Consider the following 25,675-nt stretch of genomic DNA (forward strand, 5'->3'; position numbering starts at 1 on the left):
GACTGAGGAATGGCAAAAGGATTTTAAATTGGGTAAGTGTGCAATGATGTGCTTTCAACACTCTAATCAGAGTAGGACTTACGCAATGAGTGGTGAGGCATTGCCAAGTATTGGGGAATAGAGAGACCTGGGAGTGTAAGTGCACAGTTCACTGAAAGTGGACAGGGTGCTGAAGAAAACATCTAGCGTTCTGGTCTTCGTCAGTCAGGACAATGAGCTAAGGAGAAGGGACATTATGTTACACTTATTGTCTATAAGTCATTGGTGAGACTCCACTTCATGTATCGTGTTCAGTTTGGTCAGCCTGTTATAGAAAAAATATCGTCAAGTTGGAGAGGGTGCAGAAGAGATTACGAGCAGCTGCCTGGGCTAGGTGGCCTGAATTAATGGAAAAGGCTGGCCATGCTGCATCTATATTCCTTAGGTTGCAGAAACCATAGAAACATTACAGCACAGAAACAGGCCTTTTGGCCCTTCTTGGCTGTGCCGAACCATTTTTCTGCCTAGTCCCACTGACCTGCACACGGACCATATCCCTCCGTACACCTCCCATCCATGTATCTGTCCAAGTTTTTCTTAAATGTTAAAAGTGAGCTCGCATTTACCACTTCATCTGGCAGCTCATTCCACACTCCCACCAATCTCTGTATGAAGAAGCACCCCCCCCATGTTCCCTTTAAACATTTCCCCCCTCACCTTTAACCCATGTCCTCTGGTTTTTTTTCTCCCCTTGCCTCAGTGGAAAAAAGCCTGCTTGCATTCACTCTATCTATACCCATCATAATTTTATATACCTCTATCAAATCTCCCCTCATTCTTCTACGTTTCAGGGAATAAAGTCCTAACCTATTCAACCTTTCTCTGTAACTCAGTTTCTCAAGTCCCGGCAACATCCTTGTAAACCTTCTCTGCACTCTTTTAACCTTATTAATATCCCTCCTGTAATTAGGTGACCAAAACTGCACACAATACTCCAAATTCGGCCTCACCAATATCTTATACAACCTCACCATAACATTCCAACTCCAATACTCAATACTTTGATTAGTAAAGGCCAATGTACCGAAAGCTCTCTTTACGACCCTATCTACCTGTGACGCCACTTTTAGGGAATTTTGTATCTATATTCCCAGATCCCTCTGTTCTGCTGCACTCCTTGGTGCCTTACCATTAACCCTATATGTTCAATCTTGGTTTGTCCTTCCAACGTGCAATATCTCGCACTTGTCTGTATTAAACTCCATCTGCCATTTTTCTGCCCATTTTTCCAGCTGGTCCAAATCCCTCTGCAAGCTTTGAAAACCTTCCTCACTGTCCACTACTCCTCCAATCTTTGTATCATCAGCAAACTTGCTGATCCAATTTACCACATTATCATCCAGATCATTGATATAGATGACAAATAACAATGGACCCAGCACTGATCCCTGTGGCACACCACTAGTCACAGGCCTCCACTCAGAGAAGCAATCCTCCACTACCACTCTCTGGCTTCTCCCATTGAGCCAATGTCTAATCCAGTTTACTACCTCACCATGTATACCTAGCGATTGAATCTTCCTAACTAACCCCCCATGCGGGACCTTGTCAAATGCCTTATTGAAGTCCATATAGACAACATCCACTTTCCTGGTAACCTCCTTGAAAAATGCTAATAGATTTGTTAAACATGACCTACCATGCACAAAGCCATGTTGACTCTCCCTAATAAGTCCCTGTCTATCCAAATACTTGTAGATCCTATCTCTTAGTACTCCTTCCAATAATTTACCTACTACCGATGTCAAATTTACCAGCCTATAATTTCCTGGATTGCTTTTTGAGCCTTTTTTAGATAAGGGAACAACATGAACTATCCTGCAATCCTCCGGCACTTCACCCGTGGATACTGACATTTTAAATTTATCTGCCAGGGCCCCTGCAATTTCAACACTAGTCTCCTTCAAGGTCCGAGGGAATACCCTGTCAGGTCCTGGGGATTTATCTTCTCCAATTTGCCTCAAGATAGCAAGCACCTCCTCCTCCAATTTGTATAGGTTCCATGACCTCACTACTTGTTTGCCTTATCTCTATTGACTCCATGCCAGTTTCCTTAGTAAATACAGACGCAAAAAACCTATTTAAGATCGCCACCATTTCTTTTGGTTCCATGCATAGCCGACCACTCTGATCTTCAAGAGGACCAATTTTATCCCTTATTATCCTTTTGCTCTTAATATACCTGTAGAAGCTCTTTGGATTATCCTTCACCTTGACTGCCAAAGCAACCTCATGTCTTCTTTTAGCCCTCCTGATTTCTTTCTTAAGTACTTTTTTTGCACTTTTTATATTCCTCAAGCACCTTATTTGCTCCTTGTTTCCTATACATCAGGGGTCCCCAACCTTTTCTGCACTGCGGACCAGTTTAATATTGACAATATTCTTGCGGACCGTCCGACCTGGTGCGGGGGGGGTGGGGGGGGTAGGGTTGCCAACGGACAAGAGTAGCAGTCAAATACATTGTGTTTACCCCGAGAAAGACTACCATGACCATGAAGCCTTGCGCGGACGCCTGTGTGCGCATGCGTTGTATGTGCTAAGTTTTTTCTACAAATCGTTTTTGGCAATTCTGTTCAGCGGGGGGGGGGGGGCGGTGGAGGTTAATCACGACCGGAATATAGGTGATAAGTGGCTAATACACTCAATTTCATTTCTAAAAGGGTTTATCTAACAAATTTAATATTAAACACACAACACATACTTTCCTCGTATGAATATAGTGATAAGTTGATTATCAGGGGAGGACAGGGGAGCTTGAGGTAAGTGTTGAACGAACTTCCAGCAGAAGTGATTGAGGCAGGTTCCATGTTGTCTTTTAAAGTTAAACTGGACAGCTATATGGACAGGAAAGGAATGAAGGGTTATGGGCTGAGTGCAGGTCGGTGGGACTAGGTGTGAGTAGTGTTCAGCACGGACTAGAAGGGCAGAGATGGCCTGTTTCCGTGCTGTAATTGTTATATGGTTATATAAGTCACTTTTAAGTCAATAGCATCATAACATTTTAAGTAACATTTGAGTATTAAACACACAGGACATATTTTCCCCGTATGAACATATAAAGTCATTGCAACACACCAATATCGCTGAATCAGTGGGATCCCTGGGCTGAATACTTGTTCCCTGCAACAAGATGGTGCCATCGAGGGGTGATGGGAGACAGCGATACTCGAAGGGGGTTCCTTATGTCCAGTTTATTCCGCAATTTAGTTTTCGTTACATTCATTGCAGAGATATGTTGGAAGTGGAAGCAACGTTTTCAGAGCTTTCGTGGCTATCTCAGGACACTTAGCCTTGACTTTGATCCAGAATGCCAGCAGAGATGTTAGGTCAATCATACTTTTCATCCCGCCGTCAGCTGCAAGCTCGAAGAGTTGATCTCCTTCCCGCGCTGACATGGATGACGCGCGGGTAATGACCTCGCATGCGTTTAAGCTCAACAGTGGGCGTGACAGGGAATAAGGAAAGGTGCAACTGACTCATATCGCCAAATCATATCGTTTCTTCGTGGCCCGGTAGCACATGCTTTGTGGCCCGGTGGTTGGGGACCACTGCTATACATGTTATACATCTCTCTCTTCTTCTTTATCAGAGTTCCAATATCCCTCGAGAACCAAGGTTCCTTATTCTTACTCACTTTGCCTTTAATCCTGACAGGAACATACAAACTCTGCACTCTCAAAATTTCTCCTTTGAAGGCCTCCCACTTACCAATCACATCCTTGCCAGAGAACAACCTGTCCCAATCCACACGTTTTAGATCCTTTCTCATTTCTTCAAATTTGGCTTTTTTCCAGTTTAGAACCTCAACCCGAGGACCAGATCTATCTTTATCCATAATCAAGTTGAAACTAATGGCGTTATGATCACTGGAACCAAAGTGTTCCCCTACACAGACTTCCGTCACCTGTCCTAACTCATTTCCTAATAGGAGATCTAATATTGCATCCTCCTCTAGTTGGTATCTCTATATGTTGATTTAGAAAACTTTCCTGAACACATTTTACAAGCTCGAACCCGTCTAGACCTTTAACAGTATGGGAGTCCCAATCAATATGTGGAAAATTAAAATCCCCTACTATCACAACTTTATGTTTCCTGCAGTTGTCTGCTATCTCCCTGCAGATTTGCTCCTCCAATTCTCGCTGACTATTGGGTGGTCTATAATGCAACCCCTTTGATGTGGTCATACCTTTCCAGTTTCTCATCTCCACCCATATGGCCTTGGTAGACAAGCCCTCTAATCTGTCCTGCCTGAGCACTGGTTTAACATTTTCCCTGACGAGCAATGCCACCCCCCCACCCTTCATCCCTCTGCCTCGGTTATGTCTGAAACATCGGAACCCTGGAACATTAAGCTGCCAGTCCTGCCCCTCCTGTAGCCAAGTTTCACTAATGGCTATAATGTCGTAATTCCATGTGTCAATCCACGCCCTCAGCTCATCAGTCTACCCCACAATACTCCTCGCAATGAAATAGACACACTTCCGAAGATTATTACCACTATACACAACCCTTCTGTTTGTGACTTTGCATGAACTTTTAGCATCATTTATTTTCACCCCTGCTCCACTATCTGCTCTGGCACTCTGGCTCCCATCCCCCTGCAAATCTAGTTTAAACCCTCCCCAATAGCACTAACAAACCTCCCTGCAAGGATATTGGTCCCCTTGTAGTTCAGGTGTAACCCGTAGAAGAACGAGAGGCGACCACATAGAAATTTACAAAATCATGAGGGGTGTGAATAAGCTGCAGGGTCATAGTCTCCTCCCCATGACTGGGGAGTCTGAGACTACAGTGCAGTGATACAGTGAAGAGGGGAGAAATTGAGGAGTCCCGAGGGTAGTGAATACCTGAAATGAGCTGCCAAAGGGAGAGGTCAAGGTGAGTACAATTGCAGCATTTAAGAGGCATTTGGATAGGTATATGGAGGGTAGGAGCTTGGATGTTTAGTTGTTTATATAATTTATTTATTGAGATACAGTGCTGAATCGGCCCTCATAACCCTTCGAGCCACACTGCCCAGCAGTCCCTGTTTTAACCACAACCTAATCACCGGACAGTTTACAATGACCAATTAGTTTACTAACGGGTATGTCTTTGAACTGTGGGAGGAAAGCGGGTCACACGGGGAAAACCCGTGCATTCCACGGGGAGGATGTACGGGCTCCTTACAGATGATGTCGGAATTGAACTCTGATCTCCGAAGCCCCAAGCTGTAGTAGTGTTAACGCGAACCGCTGCACTCCAGTTAAGGGCCAAATGTGGGTGACTGGGACTGGCAGGGAGGATGCTATGGTCAGCACGGACTAGGTGAGCCGACGGGCCTATTTCTGCGCGGTATTACGCTGTGACTCTTGCTGGTCATGTGGTGGTAGCATTAAGATGCTAATCAGCATTGACATTCCAGCAGTAAACCAGTCTGTGAGGAATGTTGCTTTCTTGTTTAAACTCGTAACGCGATCATTGCTGTCCATTAGGGATGGAAACCTGCCCCACCCTCATTGCCACATGACTTACTGTTGCCACTTTATAAACTTGTGGTTTCTTCCCTTCTGCAGCACTCGTATGATTGAAATCCAGGCACAGATGTCAGAGAGAGCGGTCGAACTACTGAATTTACCACAGGATCAACCTTGCTTCCTCTTAGACGTTGGGTATGAGATTTTAATGCAGTCATTGGAAGTACAGTAGAATCTGACTGGTTAGTTCCCCATGCTTTATTCTAGGTATTGCTTCATGCATTTTCTCAGATTGCATTCAGAATCTGCTTCTGAAGCTCATTCATCCCTGGAGATCTGGGAACAGTGGTACATGAGTTGCTGAATATAGTTGCCCAGTAGTTTCCTCATTACCTGTCAACAGGTGAAAAAATGGATGTTCATATCGAATAAAATGTTTATTGTGAGTTTTTCTTGAGTGCATCAGATACTGGTTTCGCCTCTTATAGGACTGGGTTTGATTTCAGCCCAAGGTGAATGAATAGACTCAATCCAGTTACTATAGGGGGTATAGTGTGGAGACCATAAGACATAGGAGCGGAATTAGGCCATTCAGCCCATCATGTGTGCTCTGCCATTCCAGTACGGCTGATCCCGGATCCCACTCAACCCCATACACCTGCCTTCTCAACAATAAGACCATAAGACATAGGAGCAGAATTAGGCCATTCAGCATCTAAGTCAGTGCTGGTGAGGAGGGACGATCTAGAACACTGGTGATCCCTTCCTCTGATTCGGATGGAGTAGAACATGTTGTGCATCACTGCTGTGGGATGGCTGGAAAAAAACGACGAGATGAGGATACCTGGAGTGAAATCCAAGGTGGTCCCCATTATGAGTACATTCCGAGGCTGATATGGGAGAGTGTGAAGTCTGAATTAGTAAATATTAATGTTACTTGCACTCCCAAACAGAGTAAACAATTCATATGAAAACCAGCTGCTGAACGTTCACAGTTGAATTGGTGATCATGTTGTGAGGAAAGATAATTTTGGAAACATTGCCATTTTAGTCCTTAAGCATTGACTATAGCCCTCTGATATTGTGCAACAATCTGCACATGTGCACATCTATGAGAGTGACAGAAATCTAAGAGTTCAATGTCTTGTCCGAGGCTGGGTCAGAGGTGGAGTGCCCAGGTGCTTATTGTCTCTTGACAGTGGCTGATGCAGCCATTTCTGTTTGTTTCCCAGGTGTGGATCAGGACTCAGTGGGGATTACCTTTCTGAAGAAGGACATCACTGGGTTGGTGTGGATATCAGTCCAGCCATGCTTGGTAGGTGACAAGACAACATTACACAGCTTGGTTGCAGTGTGGCTTTGTGCCACCCATTGCTGGGCTTTCCATTTTGTCTATTTCCAAACAGACAGAAACTCCTCCATTTCTACATTTGGTCTGGTCTCTTGTTGGGCATACTGAGATGTCAGTTCCACAGTCAGGTTTTGGAAGACAGCATTGTATAATGAAAAGCTGGGTTTATGTTCATGTTTTCTGCTGTTGAACATGTGTTAAGAGCTCATACTATCACAATGTATAGGGGCACCTGATGTGGACACTTACTCCAACATCAACTTCTGTGAGACTATTTAAATGTGCAGCTATGCTAACACCAAACTTCATCAATGCCTGTGTTCTTGCTGTAGGTGGGTCTCCTCCAACGAACGCCATCAACATATCTTTTATTCCTTTCTCCTTTTTATACCTTAAATACGCGTGACAGCAGTTTCCAGATTTTTAGCCACTTCAGAGCATGCATCTTTCTTTCTTGAAGTGCCTTTTTCTTTGCCTCTTGGAGGCGGATTCTGGAGGCGTGGTGTGTCCTTCGGAGCTTGAAGGCTAGCTAGTTGTGTAGCGGAGCCCCATTGTAATGATTGCCTACTGCAAAGTAGGAAAGTCCTAGGAGGCTCTGCTGTTTAGGTTGGATAAGTTGGTTCCATTTTATCTGGTAGGCCTGATGCTCTGAAACTGGCCTTGTTGTTTAAAGGAGATTATGAGTTGTTACAGATAGGAAGTTTTCTGAAGGTGATTAGACTCTAAGCATTAGCAAGCAGCTTGTCCTTTTTTCCTGAGTTCTGTAATAAAAACACAAAATTCTGGAAATACTCAGCAGGTCAGGTCACATCTGTGGGAAGAGAATCAGAGTTTAGTCTTTAGGTCAAAGACCCATAGTCAGAACTGGAAAGTAGAGAAGAAGTTTGTTTAGCTGTAGGAAGGGTAGGGAGAACGGGATGTCTCTGACCGTGGAGGTAAGCTGTAAACAAGCGATGAATGGGAGCAGGTAGAGAGTGAGAACATTGACACAAGAATGCAGGAATTGTGAAATGCAGAGCAAGAAGACATGCCCAGCAGGTCAGGCTAGGATTGTTCTCCACTCGCAGAGAGAGAAAAAGACAGCAGCTGAGCCAAATGTCACAGATAGATGATTGATACAGACCAAGAAATCAAGTGACCTATAGTTGTAGAATTGAATATTGAGCTGAGAAGGTTGTAACATGCTAGACAGATGGTGCTCCTTGCTTGAATTGGATTCTACAATATATTGAATTTTATATTTTCAGGTAACTTGATTTTCTGAAAATCAGTCATTTGTGATATTAGCACAGCTCCTCTGTTTTTTTTCTTTTCAATTTTCTGGAATTGAAGGGGATGTACCCTTACTAATCTGCCAGGCATATCTTCTTGCTCTGTATGTCACAGCTCCTGACTGTGTGTGTTCTTACTGTCTGACAGCTCTCATTCACCTTTTGTCCAGATTAAATTGTTTATGTCTTCATGGTCACCCCAGTTTTACCCCATCTGAAACTCCCCCCCCCCCCCCCCCCCAAAACTTAATGAGCTTTTCCTGTCATTCCTCGTTCTGGTGCATTGACTCTGATTCTCTTTCTGCACCTGGTACCTACCCTGCCAAGTATGAAGAGTCTCTACTCAAAACTTCAACTGTCCGTTTCCTGCCGTAGAGGCTGCCTGATCCGCTGAGTTCCCCCAGCTCCTTTGTGTCTTGCTTTCAATATCAACAGCTTCTGTTTCTATTTTATATTTCCTGCAGATGAAATTAGTTTAAAATTTAATTTTGAGTTCTTTACCCAGCTTTATCAACCATTTAAATTTTAGAAATGTAGAAGTGGCCTTTGTGAATTGTTTTATCCATCTGTCTCCAAGTTCAGAAAGAATCTTGGTAGTTGCATCGTTTGTGCTGCAGTAATGATTGATGTGCCTTAATCGGAACAGGACAACATTGGATAATGTCAAGAGAGTGCTTGGTACTGGGATTGTACCAGAGATAGCCAAGTGTACAGGTCTCTTAAAAATATAAAAGTTATGAATAAGGGTATAAAATTGGCTCACATTGGTTGAGGGCATTGAGAGGGTAATCAACAAAATGAATGCAAAAACCGAAACTTAAAAACTGTGTTGCAGGTAGTGATGGTGTTAGAAATAAAAATAAACTTATTCAATATTTTTAATTGATATAAAAAGTTAATAACCCTGGGGAGTGATAGGAATCTTTGGTGTATTAAGAGTTGTTAGCAGGTACATTTCTTTAGTTCAAAATGCATATTACTTCAAAGATTAACAGGCATGTGGCATTAGACTCTGTTTAATGTTTAAGTGGATGAGAAGTGAGCATTAAGTGGAATTTCACAGGATGAGATGTTAAGGATGTGCATCATGAAAAGGTTAGCAGATTTAGACAGGAAGGAGTAGGAAAACTGGGAAATGGTTACTGGATTAGACTGAAAAAACATGCAGAGCTTTAAAGGACTGAATGACCTCCTGTATTTTTGTGCCTCCATTCCCGATGCTTGCATAGAAGGTTCTAATGCTTCATTTTTAGGAGGGTTAAGGAACCAGTCTGAAAACGAATTCAAATCATCTGTTATTATTGTGATGATCACTCACATACTTGAAAATGCCCAGAAATGATAAGGCACCTGCTCCGCTACTCTTAAATTCTGCGTTGCTCTTTCCCCTTTATATGACCGTAGATTTATTCTTTTTTTCCTGATAGATGTTGCACTGGAGAGAGAGATAGAAGGTGATCTTATTCTAGGAGACATGGGTGCGGGTATGCCATTCCGGCCCGGCAGCTTTGATGGCTGCATCAGGTAAAAGCTTTCATTGCCTCCAGTCGTATAGAAGCCCTTTTTCAATTAAGTCTCTTCTATCCCAATAATGTCAACTTCCTTCCTTGTAGAGTTGTAAAATTCCTTTTAAAATTTTTAAGAAACTCGATGGTAAAAATATGAAACAAATTTTGTTCCTCAGCCACCGAAGGATATTAAGATGTGACCAAAAGCATCGTCAAAGAGATAATAAATATGGAACAGTCAGGGAGGCAATTGCAGAGCTTAAGGCTCAGGGAGTGGAAGATGTGGCTTCCGTTAGAACAGCAGTGAAAAATAAGGCTGTGCGTTAAGCTGGCTGGACTGGTAAAGAATTCTGGGGGAATTTTGGAGATAGATATGGATGAAATAATGGTGGGATTCGTAAAAAAGTCGGACTTTATAGCCACCAGACAAAGTCTAGTCAGCAAACATAGAGAAGCAGTTTATCTTTGATTTTCTACTACATAACTTTTGTTTGCACCCATGCATTTTGTTACACATCACCCAGACATCAAGTTCGAACAAAGCTCTAAGATGTCTTGTAAGGCAGCAGTTCTAAAATCAAACTTATATCAATTATCTTCATTTTTCCAGCTTCTCTGCTCTCATGCCAGTTATCCAAAATATTCCTCAGTGACAGTGTGCGTTGGGTTAACTCCCATTTAATTGGAAGCTAGACACTCAGTCGTAAATATCTGATGGAGTACTGGTAAACTTAAAAGAAAACTGAAGGTAGCAGCAATGACTTTGATGATTTGCTTTTTCTTTCTCTCTTTAGTATTTCTGCTCTTCAGTGGTTGTGCAATGCAGATAAGAAGAGTCATAACCCTCCAAAACGGCTGTACAGATTCTTCAGTTCTCTCTATGCCTGTCTGGTAAGCTTCAGTATCCAAAGCAGTTGTATTCCAGGTGTGTAACACATGCAAAATGCTGGAGGAACTCGACAGGCCAGGCAGCATCGGTGGAAAAGCGTACAGTTGACGATTTGGGCCGAGACCCCTCGGCAGGACTGGAGAAAAAGAGATGAGTAGATTTAAAAGTGGAGGAAGGGGAGAGAGAAACACGGTGATAAGTGAAACTGGGAGGTGGGGGGGGTGAAGTAAGGAGCTTGGAAGTTGATTGGTAAAAGAGATACAGGGCTGAAGAAGGAGGGTTGGGGGGGGGAGTCTGATTGGAGAGGACAGAAGGCCATGGAAGAAAGAAAAAGGGAGAGGAGCACCAGAGGGAAGTGATGGGCAGGCAAGGAGATGAGGTGAGAGAGGGAAACAGGAATGGTGAAGGGGGGGGGGTCATTATCAGAAATTTGACAGATTGATGTTCATGCCACCAGGCTGGAGACTACCCTGACAGAATATAAAGGGTGTTCCTCCAACCTGAGTGTGGCCTCATCGGGACAGTAGAGGACGCCACGGATTGACATATCGGAATGGGAATAGGAAGTGGAATTAAAATGGGTGGCCACTGGGAGATCCTGCGGATGGAGCGTAGGTGCTCGGTGAAGAAATCTCCCAATTAACATTGGGTCACTGTTAGACAGGAGGCAACACGGGGGGCACCGGGCACAGTATATGAGCCTAACGGACTCAGGTGAAGTGTCGCCTCACCTGGAAGGACTGTTTAGGGCCCTGGATGGTAGTGAGGGAGGAGGAGTAGGGGAGCTGTAGCACTTGTTCTGCTTGCAAGGTAAGAACCAGGAGGGAGATCAGTGGGGAGGGACGGATGGAGAAGGGAGTCGTGACAGGAGCAGTCCTTGCAGAATCAGAAAGTTGGGGGGGGAGGGATGTGCTTGGTGGTGGGAGAGATGCGGTTGAAGACAGTGTTGATGGTAGAGGGAGGGAAGCCTCATCCTGAGAGCAGATGTGGCGGAGATGGAGGAATTGAGAGAAGGGGATAGCGTTTTTACAAGTAACAGGGTGGGAAGAGGTACGTATAATCCAGGTAGCTGTGAGAGTCCGTGAGTTCCTCCAGCATTTTGTGTGTTGCTTGGATTTCCAGCATCTACAGATTTTCTCTTGTTTTTAATCCAAATGTGGATAGTTTAGTGTGAATATTGTGTGATCTATCTGTATGTTAGCATGTGAGCAGAACCACTTTGGATATTCAGGTGATGCAGGAAATGGTACAAGGATACCCAAGGAATAATTAGAAGATGTCACTGGCTCTGTGGGTGGCAGGGTGGAGATATTTCTTCACTAAAGGACGTGTGAGGTGCTACTTTTCTCCGCTAGCCTGCAGGTCACCCTTGGGGAAGGTATAACACCTGCTTAGCCATCCGATCAGGGTAACGTAAAGCCATGAGAGCAGGTAATGGATGGTCATATGAGCAGCCGGTCCTGATTATGTGACCACTGGTACCAGGCAGACAATCTCTGAAAAGAGTGTTGCTTAGGGCTGGAGTCACCCGTCTTGTAAAGGCACTGCCCAGAAGAAGACAATGGCAAATCACTTCTGTTGAAAATTTGCCAAGAACAATCATGGTCATGGAAAGACCATGATCACTCACGTCATACGACATGGCACATAACGAATGAGTGGGCTCTAGCTTGGAAGGGTCTGTGACCTTTGACGGAAATGATGCAGTTGAGGTTTCGTTTGTAGCCTTTTAGGGTGTCTTCCTTATTACCTCGTGGATATACTGTTACTGTTTACTCTGATCAAAGTGGGAACCAATTATGATCTATTTTATAATCAGTTTTCTGAACTCATTTGTTTAACAGGTGCGAGGAGCTAGAGCTGTGTTTCAGTTTTATCCTGAGAATTCTGAGCAGGTTGGTGGTTACAACATTCAAACAACAGCACTTAACATTCAACATATGGCGTGTGTATGTCACACTCTGGAACTATTTTCCCCAGTTCATTGCACAGAGAATCATGTTGACATTGTGATAATTCAGCATGCCACAGACATTGTAATCCATATATGTTTTGTGACTGATGCTTTAAGTGACCATTTGATTGGGTGACAGTATGTGAACTCATCAAGATTTAATCATTACAGCACATGCTTGGCAAGACGTTCTGTTAGATTACTGTCAATTTTGTTCCATGGTGTTTAGTTGTCTTCTGTTCAGAAGAGTGGTTACCCCAGCAGGTTTTGTGGATGTTAACACTGCTCCTTGTCAAAATGGTCAAAGCAATAGAGCTATTAAACTACAGAAGGGCATCACGCAAAGGATCAATAAGCAGAATACATATTTTCTTCTGATTTCCTTGTCCATAAGAATATTGGCAACAGATTCAGTAACAACTTCCAAAAGGAAATTGGATAGAGGTGAGAGAAGTCCATGTTTGCATGGATAAAGGGAAGGAACTAAAGGGTAGGCTAACTGGTTGTTCTTTCAGTGAGAACTGACACCAACATGATGTGTGTTTTAGGTATATCTGGTTACATCCCCTTTTCGCCCCTTTATAACACAGCATGGTGGGGCTTTGCACCCCAGCACTCAGAGAAAGAATTAAACCACAACCTAAAACTCAGAATGGCGCTTAGCAAATTGGGTGTTTTATTTTAATGCCTGTGAGGCTTAGGAAAAATCTAGTGACTTTATGTTGTTTTGAGTCCAGGGTATTTTGTGTGCATTTTAAGCACCTCATCATCACAATTGTAGTTTGTTTATTTCTGGCTATGTCCTTTTAAGTGTTTGTAGATGTTGTCTGATGACACAAGCAACAACTGTCACCAATACATAATAATAATTCATGTCAAATCTGAATTTTACTTGAGTCTGTCAAAAGCTGAAAAGTTGGGAAAGCATTGAAACAGGCCCTTCAGTCCACTGAGTCTGTGTCAATTCTTATCCACTCATCTAAAATCCACACATAGTACCTACGTTCGAGATTAAACCTGGCTCTCTGGCATTGCAAGGCGGTAACTCCAATAGCTGCGTATCCCTGTTCATGCATTAATCGGCTGTGCTATGTGGACAGCTAAGTCCAAATCCAATGAGTACTCTGTTCTATATTAGCTAATCTGATATGGACCAGCAATTCTATATGATTGTGAATTGGGAGGATTCCACAACAAATTGCCATCTTGAAGCCTCCATTACAAGCATATGTGCATGGTAAAGAAGCGCAATTGGATTGAAGAAAATCAAATAATAGAAAATCTGAAATAAAAATAGAAAATGCTGGAAGCAGTCAATTGGTCAGGCTGTATTTGTAGAAAGTGAAAGAGTTAACCTTGCAGGTCTAGGACTGTTTGCACTGGATCTGAAGGGTTAACTATTTCACTTTTCCACAGATGCTGCCTGATCTGTTGAGTGTTTCCAGCAGCTGAAAGTAGTTTGCAGAGATTTCCCTGTGCAGTTGACATGCCTGAAAAGACTTGCTGATTAGCCAACTGTATATAAAAAAAATTGCTGCATGTTAATCATTTTTCACAGATTCATAACACTATATGCAGAGAAATACATGGAGAAATCGTACAGACAGAAGCAACAATCCTGGCAACAGATCCAATTGCATTATGGGATCTTTAAAGTGCACCTGAACCAACAGAACAGACAGGCCAATCCTTGGTTTAATATCTCTGCCAAGGAGAACCCCATTTAACAGTACAACAATCAATAACTGCTCTTGTCCCACTTAGGAAAGATACCAGAGGCATATGCCTGGCAGGAGCTTTGTCTTGTATGGAAGTTGAAGGGTTACACGGGGGCATATGTCAAAACAGCTAATGTTGGCATTTTTTAAAATCTCTAGATGGAGTTGATTACAGCCCAGGCAATGAAGGCTGGTTTCACAGGTGGTGTGGTGGTGGATTACCCCAACAGCAACAAAGCAAAGAAGTGAGTATCAGAGACTTGGACTTGCCAGTGGGACGCTGATAGTCAGGGGGAACCACTGCAGCTGATGTTGTATTCCTGTTCTGTCGTCATTTGTTTCCTTAACAGTTTACCCCTTGATATACTACTGTCAGCGTATTTTCCAGAGTTGAGAAGGGAACGAATGAATCTGACTAAACTTGATGCTTGCTATAGTGTGCTTGACATTTGATATTTGTGAGGTAGCATTCTCATTTGCCAGGTAGACGCAAGCTGTTTGTCTCTCATCTTTTGTTATGAATAACTGCATGAGAGTGTTTTCCTTGCCCATGGTCTCGTTCGTTTTGAATAAAAGGCTGAGCCACGTGGACAGATGGGCTCTGGATCTCATCGTTTGGTGGAAATGAGGGAGAATATTCGGTGCTCAGTGACCGCACTTTAAAACGCATTTTTTCACCACCTTGAAACACTTCATAATGTCTTGCGAATGTGATAAAATGCCATACATAAACAAATGTTCCTTTTGCCACTGTTTCTCTTAGATTCTTCTTGTGTCTGTTCGCAGGAGTGTCTGGAAAGCTGCCAAAGGTAACTATTCTATAAAATTTTATTGGTGTTTTAGCGAACTGGTCAAGTTACATTTTGATAGAAGTCTTACATACGTGGTTACACGAAGCAGCTTATCGAAAAATAATACCTTAGGACTTCACTCTGAATGCCCGATTACATTCATGATATCTGCAGAATTGGAATTGAAAACATGATGCCCAGAAATACCCCTAGATAGCGCAGTGCTGCATATTTGGCCTCAGAGTTTGTCAGACAATGAAGGAAGTTGTTGTTCAGTATCTTTTATAGGGAGCTTGGGGCGGCTCGGTAGCTTACTGGTTAGCATGATGCTTAACGGTAGCAGCAGCCCAGTTTAAATTTCTGCCACTGTCTGTAAGGAGTCTACATTCTTCCCGTAACTGCGTGGGTTTCCTCCAGGTGCTCTGGTTTCCTCCCACAGTCCACAGATGTACCAGTTGGTAGGTTAAGTGGTCATTGTAAATTGTTACTTGATTAGGCCAGGGTTATATTGTGGGTTGCAGGGCAGTGTGGCTCAAAGGGCCAGAAGGGCCTAATCTGCCCTGTAACTCAATGAATAAATAAAATATTGTTAAATGAACACATGTGATCTTAGCCTAGCCCTCCCCAGGGGCAGTATTTTGAAACCCCATTTCATTGACACACTTAACATTGTTGCTGACTCGTCTCTATCTTTGTACTTTTCCGGATGGAACGACTGTTATGTTGTTTATAAACTTGGAGTTGCTGAACCCCTTTGTTATCTTTCTTTTCCCTTCTTCTATATCCCGGTTCATTAAGTGTAAATTAATTGTGCACGAGAAATCAAACCAGGATTTCAGAAATACTACAGTGGCGGGTGCTCACCTCCTTGTTCTCACTCTGTGACAACTCTAGTTGGAGTACATCACTTGAATTTAAAATAAATCTTTATTCAGATATCTAAGCCCAAGCTATTTTATAAATATGCTGGGATGTATTTCCTGACTTGAATCTGTCAAAAAAAAACCAAGGCTGTGAGCTTGGGTATCCCAGTCAAAGCAGAAATGTACCACATGAAGACATTTGACAAGGTTCCACACGGTAGGCTTATTCAGAAAGTCAGAAGGTGTGGGATGCAGGGAAGTTTGGCCAGGTGGATTCGGAATTGGCTTGCCTGCAGAAGGCAGAGGGTGGTGGTGGAGGGAGTACATTCAGATTGGAGGATTGTGACTAGTGGTATCCCACAAGGATCTGTTCTGGGACCTCTACTTTTTATGATTTTTATTAATGACCTGGATGTGGGGGTAGAAGGGTGGTTTGGCAAGTTTACAGACGACACAAAGGTTGGTGGTGTTGTAGATAGTGTAGAGGATTGTCAAAGATTGCAGAGAGACATTGATAGGATGCAGAAGTGGGCTGAGAAGTGGCAGATGGAGTTCAACCCGGAGAAGTGTGAGGTGGTACACTTTGAAAGGACAAACTCCAAGGCAGAGTACAAAGTAAATGGCAGGATACCTGGTAGTGTGGAGGAGCAGAGGGATCTCGGGGTACAGGTCCACAGATCCCTGAAAGTTGCCTCACAGGTGGATAGGGTAGTTAAGAAAGCTTATGGGGTGTTAGCTTTCATAAGTCGAGGGATAGAGTTTAAGAGTAGCGATGTAATGATACAGCTCTATAAAACTCTAGTTAGGCCACACTTGGAGGACTGTGTCCAGTTCTGGTCACCTCACTATAGGAAGGATGTGGAAGCATTAGAAAGGGTACAGAGGAGATTTACCAGGATGCTGCCTGGTTTAGAAAGTATGCATTATGATCAGAGATTAAGGGAGCTAGGGCTTTACTCTTTGGAGAGAAGGAGGATGAGAGGAGACATGATAGAGGTGTACAAGACAATAAGAGGAATAGATAGAGTGGATAGCCAGTGCCTCTTCCCCAGGGCGCCACTGCTCAATAGAAGAGGACATGGCTTTAAGGTAAGGGGTGGGAAGTTCAAGGGGAATATTAGAGGAAGGTTTTTTACTCAGAGAGTGGTTGGTGCATGGAATGCACTGCCTGAGTCAGTGGTGGAGGCAGATACACTAGTGAAGTTTAAGAGACTACTACACAGGTATATGCAGGAATTTAAGGTGGGGGCTTATATGGGAGGCAGGGTTGGAGGGTCGGCACAACATTGTGGGCCGAAGGGCCTGTACTGTGCTGTACTATTCTATGTTTAAGACTCTAATGGTCAAATATTATATGTAATCCGCTTTAAAACTCTGCCATGGACGGTCCCAAGCCTGTCTACAGAAGAAAGAGGGTTGGGCATGGGGCTTGCAACCCCATCCGGTAAAAACACAGTGCTACAGAAGCTCCAAAGACTTCATCCCCAGGAGAAGATGTGCTACACCTGGGGACAACTTGAAAGATCACCCAGGGTAGAGGACTCTGGCGAGCTGCTTTTGGCGGCCCATGCCCCAGTAGGGGGTGATGTGCTGTTTGGTCATCTCTGGGATTTGAGTTTAAATTTAGCCCACTCTGATGAAGGCATGGACAAGAGCTGTTATTAACTGCTGAAAGAACAAACTCAACAAGGAGGTGGTACTCCATGTGGTGTGGAGAATCGGGGTGCACACCAGGTGATTATCATAACCAAGCCCACTTCATAAGCTCCTGGATAATTAACTGCAAGTTGGTGGAAAGTTAATCAGTTAACACTTGTTTGATCGAAGGGAAGGCTATGCTGAGTCTTCTCAAGTTGAAGCAGTGTATTGAGATGGAGCATTGCATAAAATTCTGGAGGGGCTTGGCAAGTCAGGCAGCATCTATGGAAGAGAAAAAACAGTAAACATTTTGGGCTGAGACCCTTCATCAGGTCTTGGCCCAAAATGTTGACTGTTTGTTCACCTGCTGTAGATACTGCCTGATCTGCTGAGTTCCTCCAGCATTATGTTTGTAGACCCTTCATCAGGTCTTGGCCCAAAATGTTGACTGTTCATTCACCTGCTGTAGATACTGCCTGATCTGCTGAGTTCCTCCAGCATTATGTTTGTATTGCCCAAGATTTCCAGCATTTGCTGAACCTCTTGCGTTATTGAGATAGAGCACTGGTATCTTGACTGCTGTTTCTGAGAATTGTTCTTTCCCATTTGTGATGTCAGTCAAGTTGAACACAGTTTATGTGCATACCCCAACACCAGCACTCTCATCCACCTGGCTAAACTTGCTCTCACCCCAAACAACTTCTCTTTTAATTCTACTCACTTCCTCCACATCAAAGTTGGAGCCATTGGCACACACAGGTCCCAGCTATGCCTCTCTTTTCATTGTATATGTAGAACAGTCCCTGTTTCCACCCTGCACCACTCCCCAAATCTTACCCCGTTGTATCAATCACGCATTGGTGCTGCTTCCCTTGCTCGTGCAGAACATCAATTTTATCATCTTTGCTACTACTACCATATTCTCAAATTCACATGGACTATTTCTTAAACTGCTCTCTTTTCTGTATCTTTCTCTCTCTACCTCAGGAGTCATATTTTTACTGATACTTACTGTACCCCACTCCGCCCTTCTGAACATCCTCTGGTCCATCCCATTTTCATTCTCTTCAGATATTTACTATGAGTGGGTTTATTAACGATAGACCCACCAACTCACTCAACCACCTAGATTACTCCTTTTCCCACTCTGTCCCTTGGAAGAATGTCATGCCTTTCCCCCTGTTTCTTCATCTCTGCTACATTTGCTCTTAAGATAAAGCCTTCCATTCCAGGAAATCTGAATTGACCTTTTTCAGGAATTGTGGCTTCCCTTTCTACTGTGGTTGACAGAATCCTCTTTCACATCTGCTCTGTTTCGTAGATTTTTGCTCACATTCCAGTTCCTTACAGACAGACCAGGGATTAACTACTCCTCACTTCTCACCCTACTAGCCTCTGCATTTGGACTGTTCTTCATCATTTCCGCTAGCAGCAACGAGGTCCCACTGAGCCACACCTTTCCCCTCCGCCTCTTTACACCTTCTACAAGGACTGCTCCCTCTGTGACTCCCTCGTCTGCTCGTCTCCCGCCCCAATCCCCGGCACTTTTCCCCTACAGTTGTAAGAGTTGAAGTACCCGTCTCTGCACCACCTCCCTCGGTATCATCCATGGCCCAAACAGTCCTTCCAGGTGAAGCAAAGGTTCACGTGGACCTCCTCCAACCTTGTCTGTTGTCTTTTGACTTCTGTATAAAATGGACATGGATTCCAGTGAGAGTCATGTTGAGTTTGTATTTTGTTATCTCATTTCATGCTTAGGGCCTTGGAGCGGAGCAGGAAGAGGACATGAAGAGCCATGTGCAGTTTACAAATGCCAGGTATGATGTTTACACTTGCGGGAGATCATTGGTGCACAGTAGTCAGCATCACTAAATCCACGAAGGTGTTAACATATTGAATGACCTGTCCTGGGCCCAGAACGTAGATAAAATCATAAGGATAAGGAAGGCATGCCAGCTTCTTTACTTTCTTTGAAGGTTAAGGAGGTTTAGCGTGTTACCGAACACTAACTTTCCACAGGGTTACTGTTGAAAGGATCCTGACTAGTTACATCTGGTACAGCAATGCAAATGAGGGGAACGTAACAAACTGCACAGAATAAGAAGGCTCAGCATAATACAGCCTTTTCCCGTGCCTCTCCCCTTCCCCCATCATTGGCTTTATCTACATGAGGTGCTGCCTTAAGAAGACAGCATCTCCATTCAAAGATCCTCACTTTCTGAACCATGCCATCTTCTCACAGCCGCCATTGGGCGGGAGGTAGAGAAGCCTGAAGTCCCACTCTACTTGATTCAAGACAGCTACTTCCCTTCAACAATTCAGCTTTTGAAACAAGCTGCACAACTCTAATAACTACCTCAGTGACAGTGCTTCGACAACTTTACACAATGGACTTTTTATAAACTCTAATCGTTTTTTCTGTAAAAATTGAGTATAATTCATGTTTTTTGTTCTGAATGCTGCTTATTTGATCCGCTGTGCCTGTGTCCCTGCTGCAGCTGAGATTTTCATTGCTTCTGTGCATCGTATACTTGTAAAAATTACAGTAAACTTGACTAAGAAATTGAGAAGGAGTATTTACTTTGAGTACTGATGTGGAGCTTAAGGTGATTGAGGTGAGGTAGAGAGTCGGAGGTGAATAGTTAAGGCATGTTTGAGGAGGGACTAAATTGGTACATTCTGTAAAGATGTGACAGGTTGTAAGATGTAGCTTTAAAAAAAAAAGCAAAAAACAAACTGTTGGAAGAACTCAGCAGGTTGAGCAACATCTATGGGATGGGGAAAGGATGAATTGTTGATATTTCAGGTAGAGACCCTGCCTTAGGGCTGAGTGTGGAGAGGGAAGTTAGCCAGTTTAAAGAGAAGATGGGGTTCCAGCATCTGCAGGTTCTTGTGTCACCATTAAACAAATAGGTGTTTAATGGTCTTATTACATATAAAGGCTTATGTCAAAACGTCTATCACTACCTCAGTATAACAGTACAATAGTTTAATCATAGGGTTTTGTTGAAATAGTTACACTATATTAACTCAGTGTTGACATTGCATTAGGTTGAGAAGCAAAACACGATAGTTGAGTCAAACCACATTTATTGTCATGTTGCAGGTATGGTGAGGGGCAGGTGCAATGAAAAACTTGCAACAGCATCGCATGCACGTAGGTTCAGACGACACACAGAGCATCAAATATACAAGAGCGAAGAGAGAAAAAGGGTGCAAAACAAGACAATGTGTGTTTAAAACAAAGGGAGAAAGTCTGTGGTTGTCAAGAGGCGGTCAGTAGTGTTCCATTACTGAGGAAGGATTAGGATTGTGCAGGTTGTTTTAAGAAACTGATGGTTATAGGAAAGTGGCTATTCCTAAACTTACACACACAAAATGCTGAAGGAACTCAGCAGGTCAGGCAGCATCTGTGGAAATGAATAAATAGTGGACATTTGGGGCTAAGACCCTTCGTCAGGACTTCCTAAAATTGATAGTGTGTGACTTTGGGCTTGTGTACCCCATACCAGACGGCAGCAGAATGATGCGAACTGCAAAGGCAGCCCTGAAAACAGGAAAACACTTAAAACTTGCAGACTGTGGAAGAGAATGTGCTGACACTTGAAACAACAAGTTAAAGAGCTAAAGAGTATTAATTGACCACAAGGAATGTGCTGATAAAGAATGGTACCAGATAACCATTAAGTTAGAAGGTGGAGAACAAGGGAGGGATTAAAGGCCTTATTATTAGATCGGGGGGTTTGTGGCAAAGTATGAGTCTGGTTATGTTGCTGAGCATGTCTGGGAAAGTGGGAACATGGAAAACAACAAATGGGAGAGAGATGTATGATTGAATGAGGTGATAGACCAGGAGACTGTTTGTTGCTATGTAAGATCAAAGGGAAGAATGCATTTGAAATTAGTAGGGAAAGAGGGGTAGCAACTGAAGGACGAAGGGAAGCTGCACTAAGGTCATCCTGAGCGTGTGCTTCCTAGGTATGAGGGGCACACTGTGGTCATTGTAGTTACTAATTGCAACTCGATCAATAAATCTTGCTTATTTCCAATATACCTGTACTCATAGTGGAAAATTCCAATCACAAGTAAGTCTCGGTTCAATTGAATGTTGGAACTAGGAAAATCTATATTTGCCAGGTGTGGGACAATTCTGACCCAGTCATGTAACTGACCTTTTAAACTAAATTTCTGATGAAAAATCAGTTCCTTTTGAACACCAAAAACATCCCTGATTTCCTAATGACAGGATACTGTATGATCCTGTGTGAGTTTCACTTTAACTTAAACCTGGCAGCAACGAGCTGTTGCATTTCACAGATGATATGCAGTTCACGTGACTCTTCTGTGGCTCTTCACATGCCCAAGATTACAGCCTAGAGAGGTCGTAAGTCAGTCTGTCGTATGTGCTATGTAAACTTGTCACTCTGATCTGAATTACCAAGGAAGAAAATAAAGATTTTTACTTCTCGACATACAGGGATTCGCTGCTAGACAGAATGAGAGAGAGCAGAGTCTATGTATTTAATTAACTATTACTGGTCTGCTTTGATGTATTTAAAAGCTGTATTTTATAAAGAATTGCAATAACATTGTAGAACATTTTGAAGCAGCTCATGCATGCACATAATGATTTCTGCTTGTAGGTATCTCACATTAAGGCAGGAGGGTTGCAGTCTCTCTGTCTTTCACTGAGAAACCAATAATAATTGAGGAATGTCGTTGTGACAGCTGAGAGCTGCTGGCTGCTGCATTTTCCTGCCTCTTACAATTTGTGAGTTTGCCGCATGAATAAACTGTGATGCTCCCTTACGGATTCCCTAGCTTAGGAGGAAATCGTCAGCGCGCAAACTACGTAGAATATGCCCATGCCCACCACCTTTGGGGAACGGGCAGGGCAGTAATTAGCCTTCGTAGTGTTGATTGGTCCTCAGATCATGTCATGAAGCTCTTTGCAAACAAATGGGGCCCCGGATCAGAGGGTCATGGTTTGTTTTGGAGGAGTGGCCGTAACACCAGCTCCCAGATCTCCAGTGACATATTGTCAGTAATAATAGGGACGGGGTGGGTTGGTGTTCTGCTCCCTCATCACTGTTGATAATCCCTGTAGGAAGCTCTTAATTGGGATAGGATCGTGTACATCTGTTGAGTGATCCACTGGTACTCCATCATGAAGCACATCATTTCAGACAGCCTGTTATACCCCACACAGAAATCTGGGACAATAAGAAGTGGCTGCCTATGGTTTGCTGCTTTGTTAAAGGCAGATTTCATCCCTTTGATGGCCCGTGTACAAGGAAAAGCCATTTGGACAAATCAGTGAAAAATAGTCACCTGTCAGACTATTCCAGCATGAATCAGTACCTTCTTGCTCAGACAGGAAGGGACTACCCTTGGTGCAGGAAAGTGTGTGATTGGGAGGGAAGGAGTAACCTTTTTCACAATCGTTACCATAGGCCATTAATTTCTACTGGAAAGTTGATGCAAAGTTAATCTACAAGTGCATTGCAGTGCGATCTGCTGCAATAACCAGCAGATGAGGCTGTTGTCCAGATAACAAGGCTCACAGCTCATGTGAATTCAGCGTGGTAGGACATTGCACATATCCCCCATGATTAATTTTTGTGGATGAAAGGAAAAATCTAGGAAACCAAGGAGGCATTGCAGAGGGATCTTGAATTAGATACTGGTTGTATCCAGTGGTGACAAACTCATTTCTAATTTGAACATCCATTGTAAGATTGATGACCATACATCATCTGTTAAAATGAAGTTAGCCTTGTAGAGGATTGGATTTATCTGCAACACCTTAATATTCAAACTAGCTTTCAGCAACTTTAGTTAATAGACAGCAATATGGCTGACAGCTGGCAGGACCTAGAGAACCAATGTAAGCCACTGCTGCTGTTGCTCTTTAAAGAACAAGGGAACATGGTCTGTCATATTTCTATTGTCATCACATCTGGGAAATGCTTGCCTTGAGCTCCTTTCTTCAGGACCTGCAGATTTAGTTCATGTACAAGGAATATATCAGGGAAGGCATAAACCTCATCCTTGGAGGGAAAATGGGCAACAAGTGGACAGCTGATAAGTAACCGTGCTCTTAAAACAACCTCTGAAGGAGTTCACTCAAGCCTTGGCTTGATTCCAATAATTTTGAACAAAGTTTTCTTCTGCAGGTTGAGATTTAAGAACATGAAGGGGAAATCTGTGAAGGGAAGCAGGGACTGGATTCTGGAGAAGAAGGAGCGTCGAAGGCGTCAAGGAAGGTGAGGGGTTTGTGGGCTGCGCCATTTCTGCAAGTAATGAGAATTATGGTGAAAACTTAGCTCCTGACACTCTTTCCCTTGTCTGTTTAGTGTGTTGAACCAGTAAGTAATTGGGAGGAATCTTTGTATGTCCCTACACCCTTGTGCCTGTACTGCCTGTGCATTGTTCTGTTTGTTGCTGCAAGCAGGTTGCTCTATCACAAAGTGAAACTGCGTCAATCTTTTTTTATGGCTGCTCATTGATTTATGCACCAGATGTGAAGAAATTAAATACCACCGTCTTGGTATGGATTTCAAAATAGAACATGGTTGGTGTGTATTTCAGCATTGTTATGCCGCCTGAGATACAATGCAAAGGCCAATAAAAATTCTTCCCATTAAAGCACAAGCATTCAAAATCCCTCTTGAGCAAGTGTTTTTAATCCTGTTCGTTGCTGTCCAGAGGAGGCAGTGAGATATGGTGGAATAGATTTCTTCCACAGAAGACAATGGCAGTTACCTTTATCTGTTGGAATTGGCAGCTCCCAAGAGTCAAGGGAGTAGATATGAGCTGCATGTCTTGTTTTTTTTTCCCCTGACTCAATTAAAATAGAGCAAAGAATGATGCTGTTCAGCCAGTCATATTTGTGTGAATGTTATTTGTATTTGGCACTCCATTCTAATGCTTTTCATGAAGTTTTAACTTCTACAACAGTATTTCAATTCTTATGTTGGAACCATAGTGAAATGTATTTTTTCCACGCGGTGAAGAACCAGTTTAAAGATCCCTAAGGTGTGGAGCCTTTTAACTGCTTTTTCCTTTTCCCTCTGCAGGACGGTTCGAAGTGACACCAAATACACTGGAAGGAAGAGGAAGGCCCGATTTTAGGAAGGCAGTGGCTGAGAGTTTAATTTGGTTACAGCATGCAGAGCCCTGCGGGATGTTCACTCGGCATGTACCTCCAGTGGTTAATAACCATGCCAACCCTTTTACCAGGGAGTGAGTTCTCCATTTTGCAGATCTCAAAAAGTGACTGACTAGCTTTGCAAATAATGAACAGTTTGAATGAAGCCTGCTTCCTCTTTCACCTCAGTGCCTTTTGATGGAGAGGGTCCCAGAATGGTTCAGTATCCCAAACTGAACAGTTCTTGACTGAATATCAAAAGGCTGAGCACATTGAAGCCTGCATCACAACACACTATTGATCCTGATCTTGCACAAGAAAAAGTGTTACTATTGTCCAACTATTAATGTTAAAGATAGATTTTATTTAGCAATGATAAACCTGTTAACCATTAAATTATGGGATGTAGGCCAACATCAATCTTTAAAAAAACATACTTTATTCATTGCTTGCAGTTATAAGATGTATGTTTTAATCTGATTTATGAAGTCTCTGCTGAATTAAATATTGTTTTTTGTCCAAGACCAAGTAAAATACTGTACTTGATTTTCCACTCCTGATTCATGTACAGGTGTCCCCCGCTTTTCGAATGTTCGCTTTACGAAACCTCACTGTTATGAAAGACCTACAGTAGTACCCTGTTTTCGCTAACAGAAGGTGTTTTCACTGTTACGAGAAAAATCAGCGCGCGATAAAAGGCAGTGCGTGCCCCGAGCAGCCGCTCTCCCGTGGGAACTGCATTCTAGCCAGCATTGCTTTAACACGTGCCTGTGAGCAGCTGTTTCCAAGATGAGTTCTGAGGTATTGGAAAAGCCTGAAAGAGCTCGTAAGGGTGTTACACTTAGCGTAAAACTAGACATAATTAAGCGTTTTGATCGTGGTGAATGAAGTAAGGACAAAGTGAGTTTGGCTTGTGGAAGTTGATGAAGATGATGTTGAAGAGGTTTTGGCATCCCATAACCAAGAACTGATAGATGAAGAGCTGATGCAATTGGAAGAGGAAAGGGTAACAATCGAAACCAAATGCACTGGCGAAATGAACGT

At 43.1% G+C, this 25,675-nt stretch overlaps 1 protein-coding gene across 1 annotated transcript in view; it reads left to right on the plus strand.

Annotated features, from left to right (window-relative positions):
- Positions 1-25,153, plus strand: part of bud23 (BUD23 rRNA methyltransferase and ribosome maturation factor) — a 28,094-nt gene extending 2,941 nt beyond the window's left edge. The window contains exons 3-12 of the mRNA XM_072265600.1: positions 5,598-5,693; positions 6,731-6,813; positions 9,548-9,644; positions 10,423-10,519; positions 12,362-12,412; positions 14,349-14,434; positions 14,953-14,998; positions 19,240-19,298; positions 23,658-23,747; positions 24,561-25,153. Of these exons, the coding sequence (XP_072121701.1) occupies positions 5,598-5,693; positions 6,731-6,813; positions 9,548-9,644; positions 10,423-10,519; positions 12,362-12,412; positions 14,349-14,434; positions 14,953-14,998; positions 19,240-19,298; positions 23,658-23,747; positions 24,561-24,615 (760 nt within the window). The 3' untranslated portion in view covers positions 24,616-25,153. The remainder of the gene's footprint in view (positions 1-5,597; positions 5,694-6,730; positions 6,814-9,547; positions 9,645-10,422; positions 10,520-12,361; positions 12,413-14,348; positions 14,435-14,952; positions 14,999-19,239; positions 19,299-23,657; positions 23,748-24,560) is intronic.
- The last annotated feature ends 522 nt before the right edge of the window (positions 25,154-25,675 follow it).

The sequence above is a fragment of the Mobula birostris genome, chromosome 8 (assembly GCF_030028105.1).
Source record: "Mobula birostris isolate sMobBir1 chromosome 8, sMobBir1.hap1, whole genome shotgun sequence".
NCBI classification, from domain to species: domain Eukaryota; kingdom Metazoa; phylum Chordata; class Chondrichthyes; order Myliobatiformes; family Myliobatidae; genus Mobula; species Mobula birostris.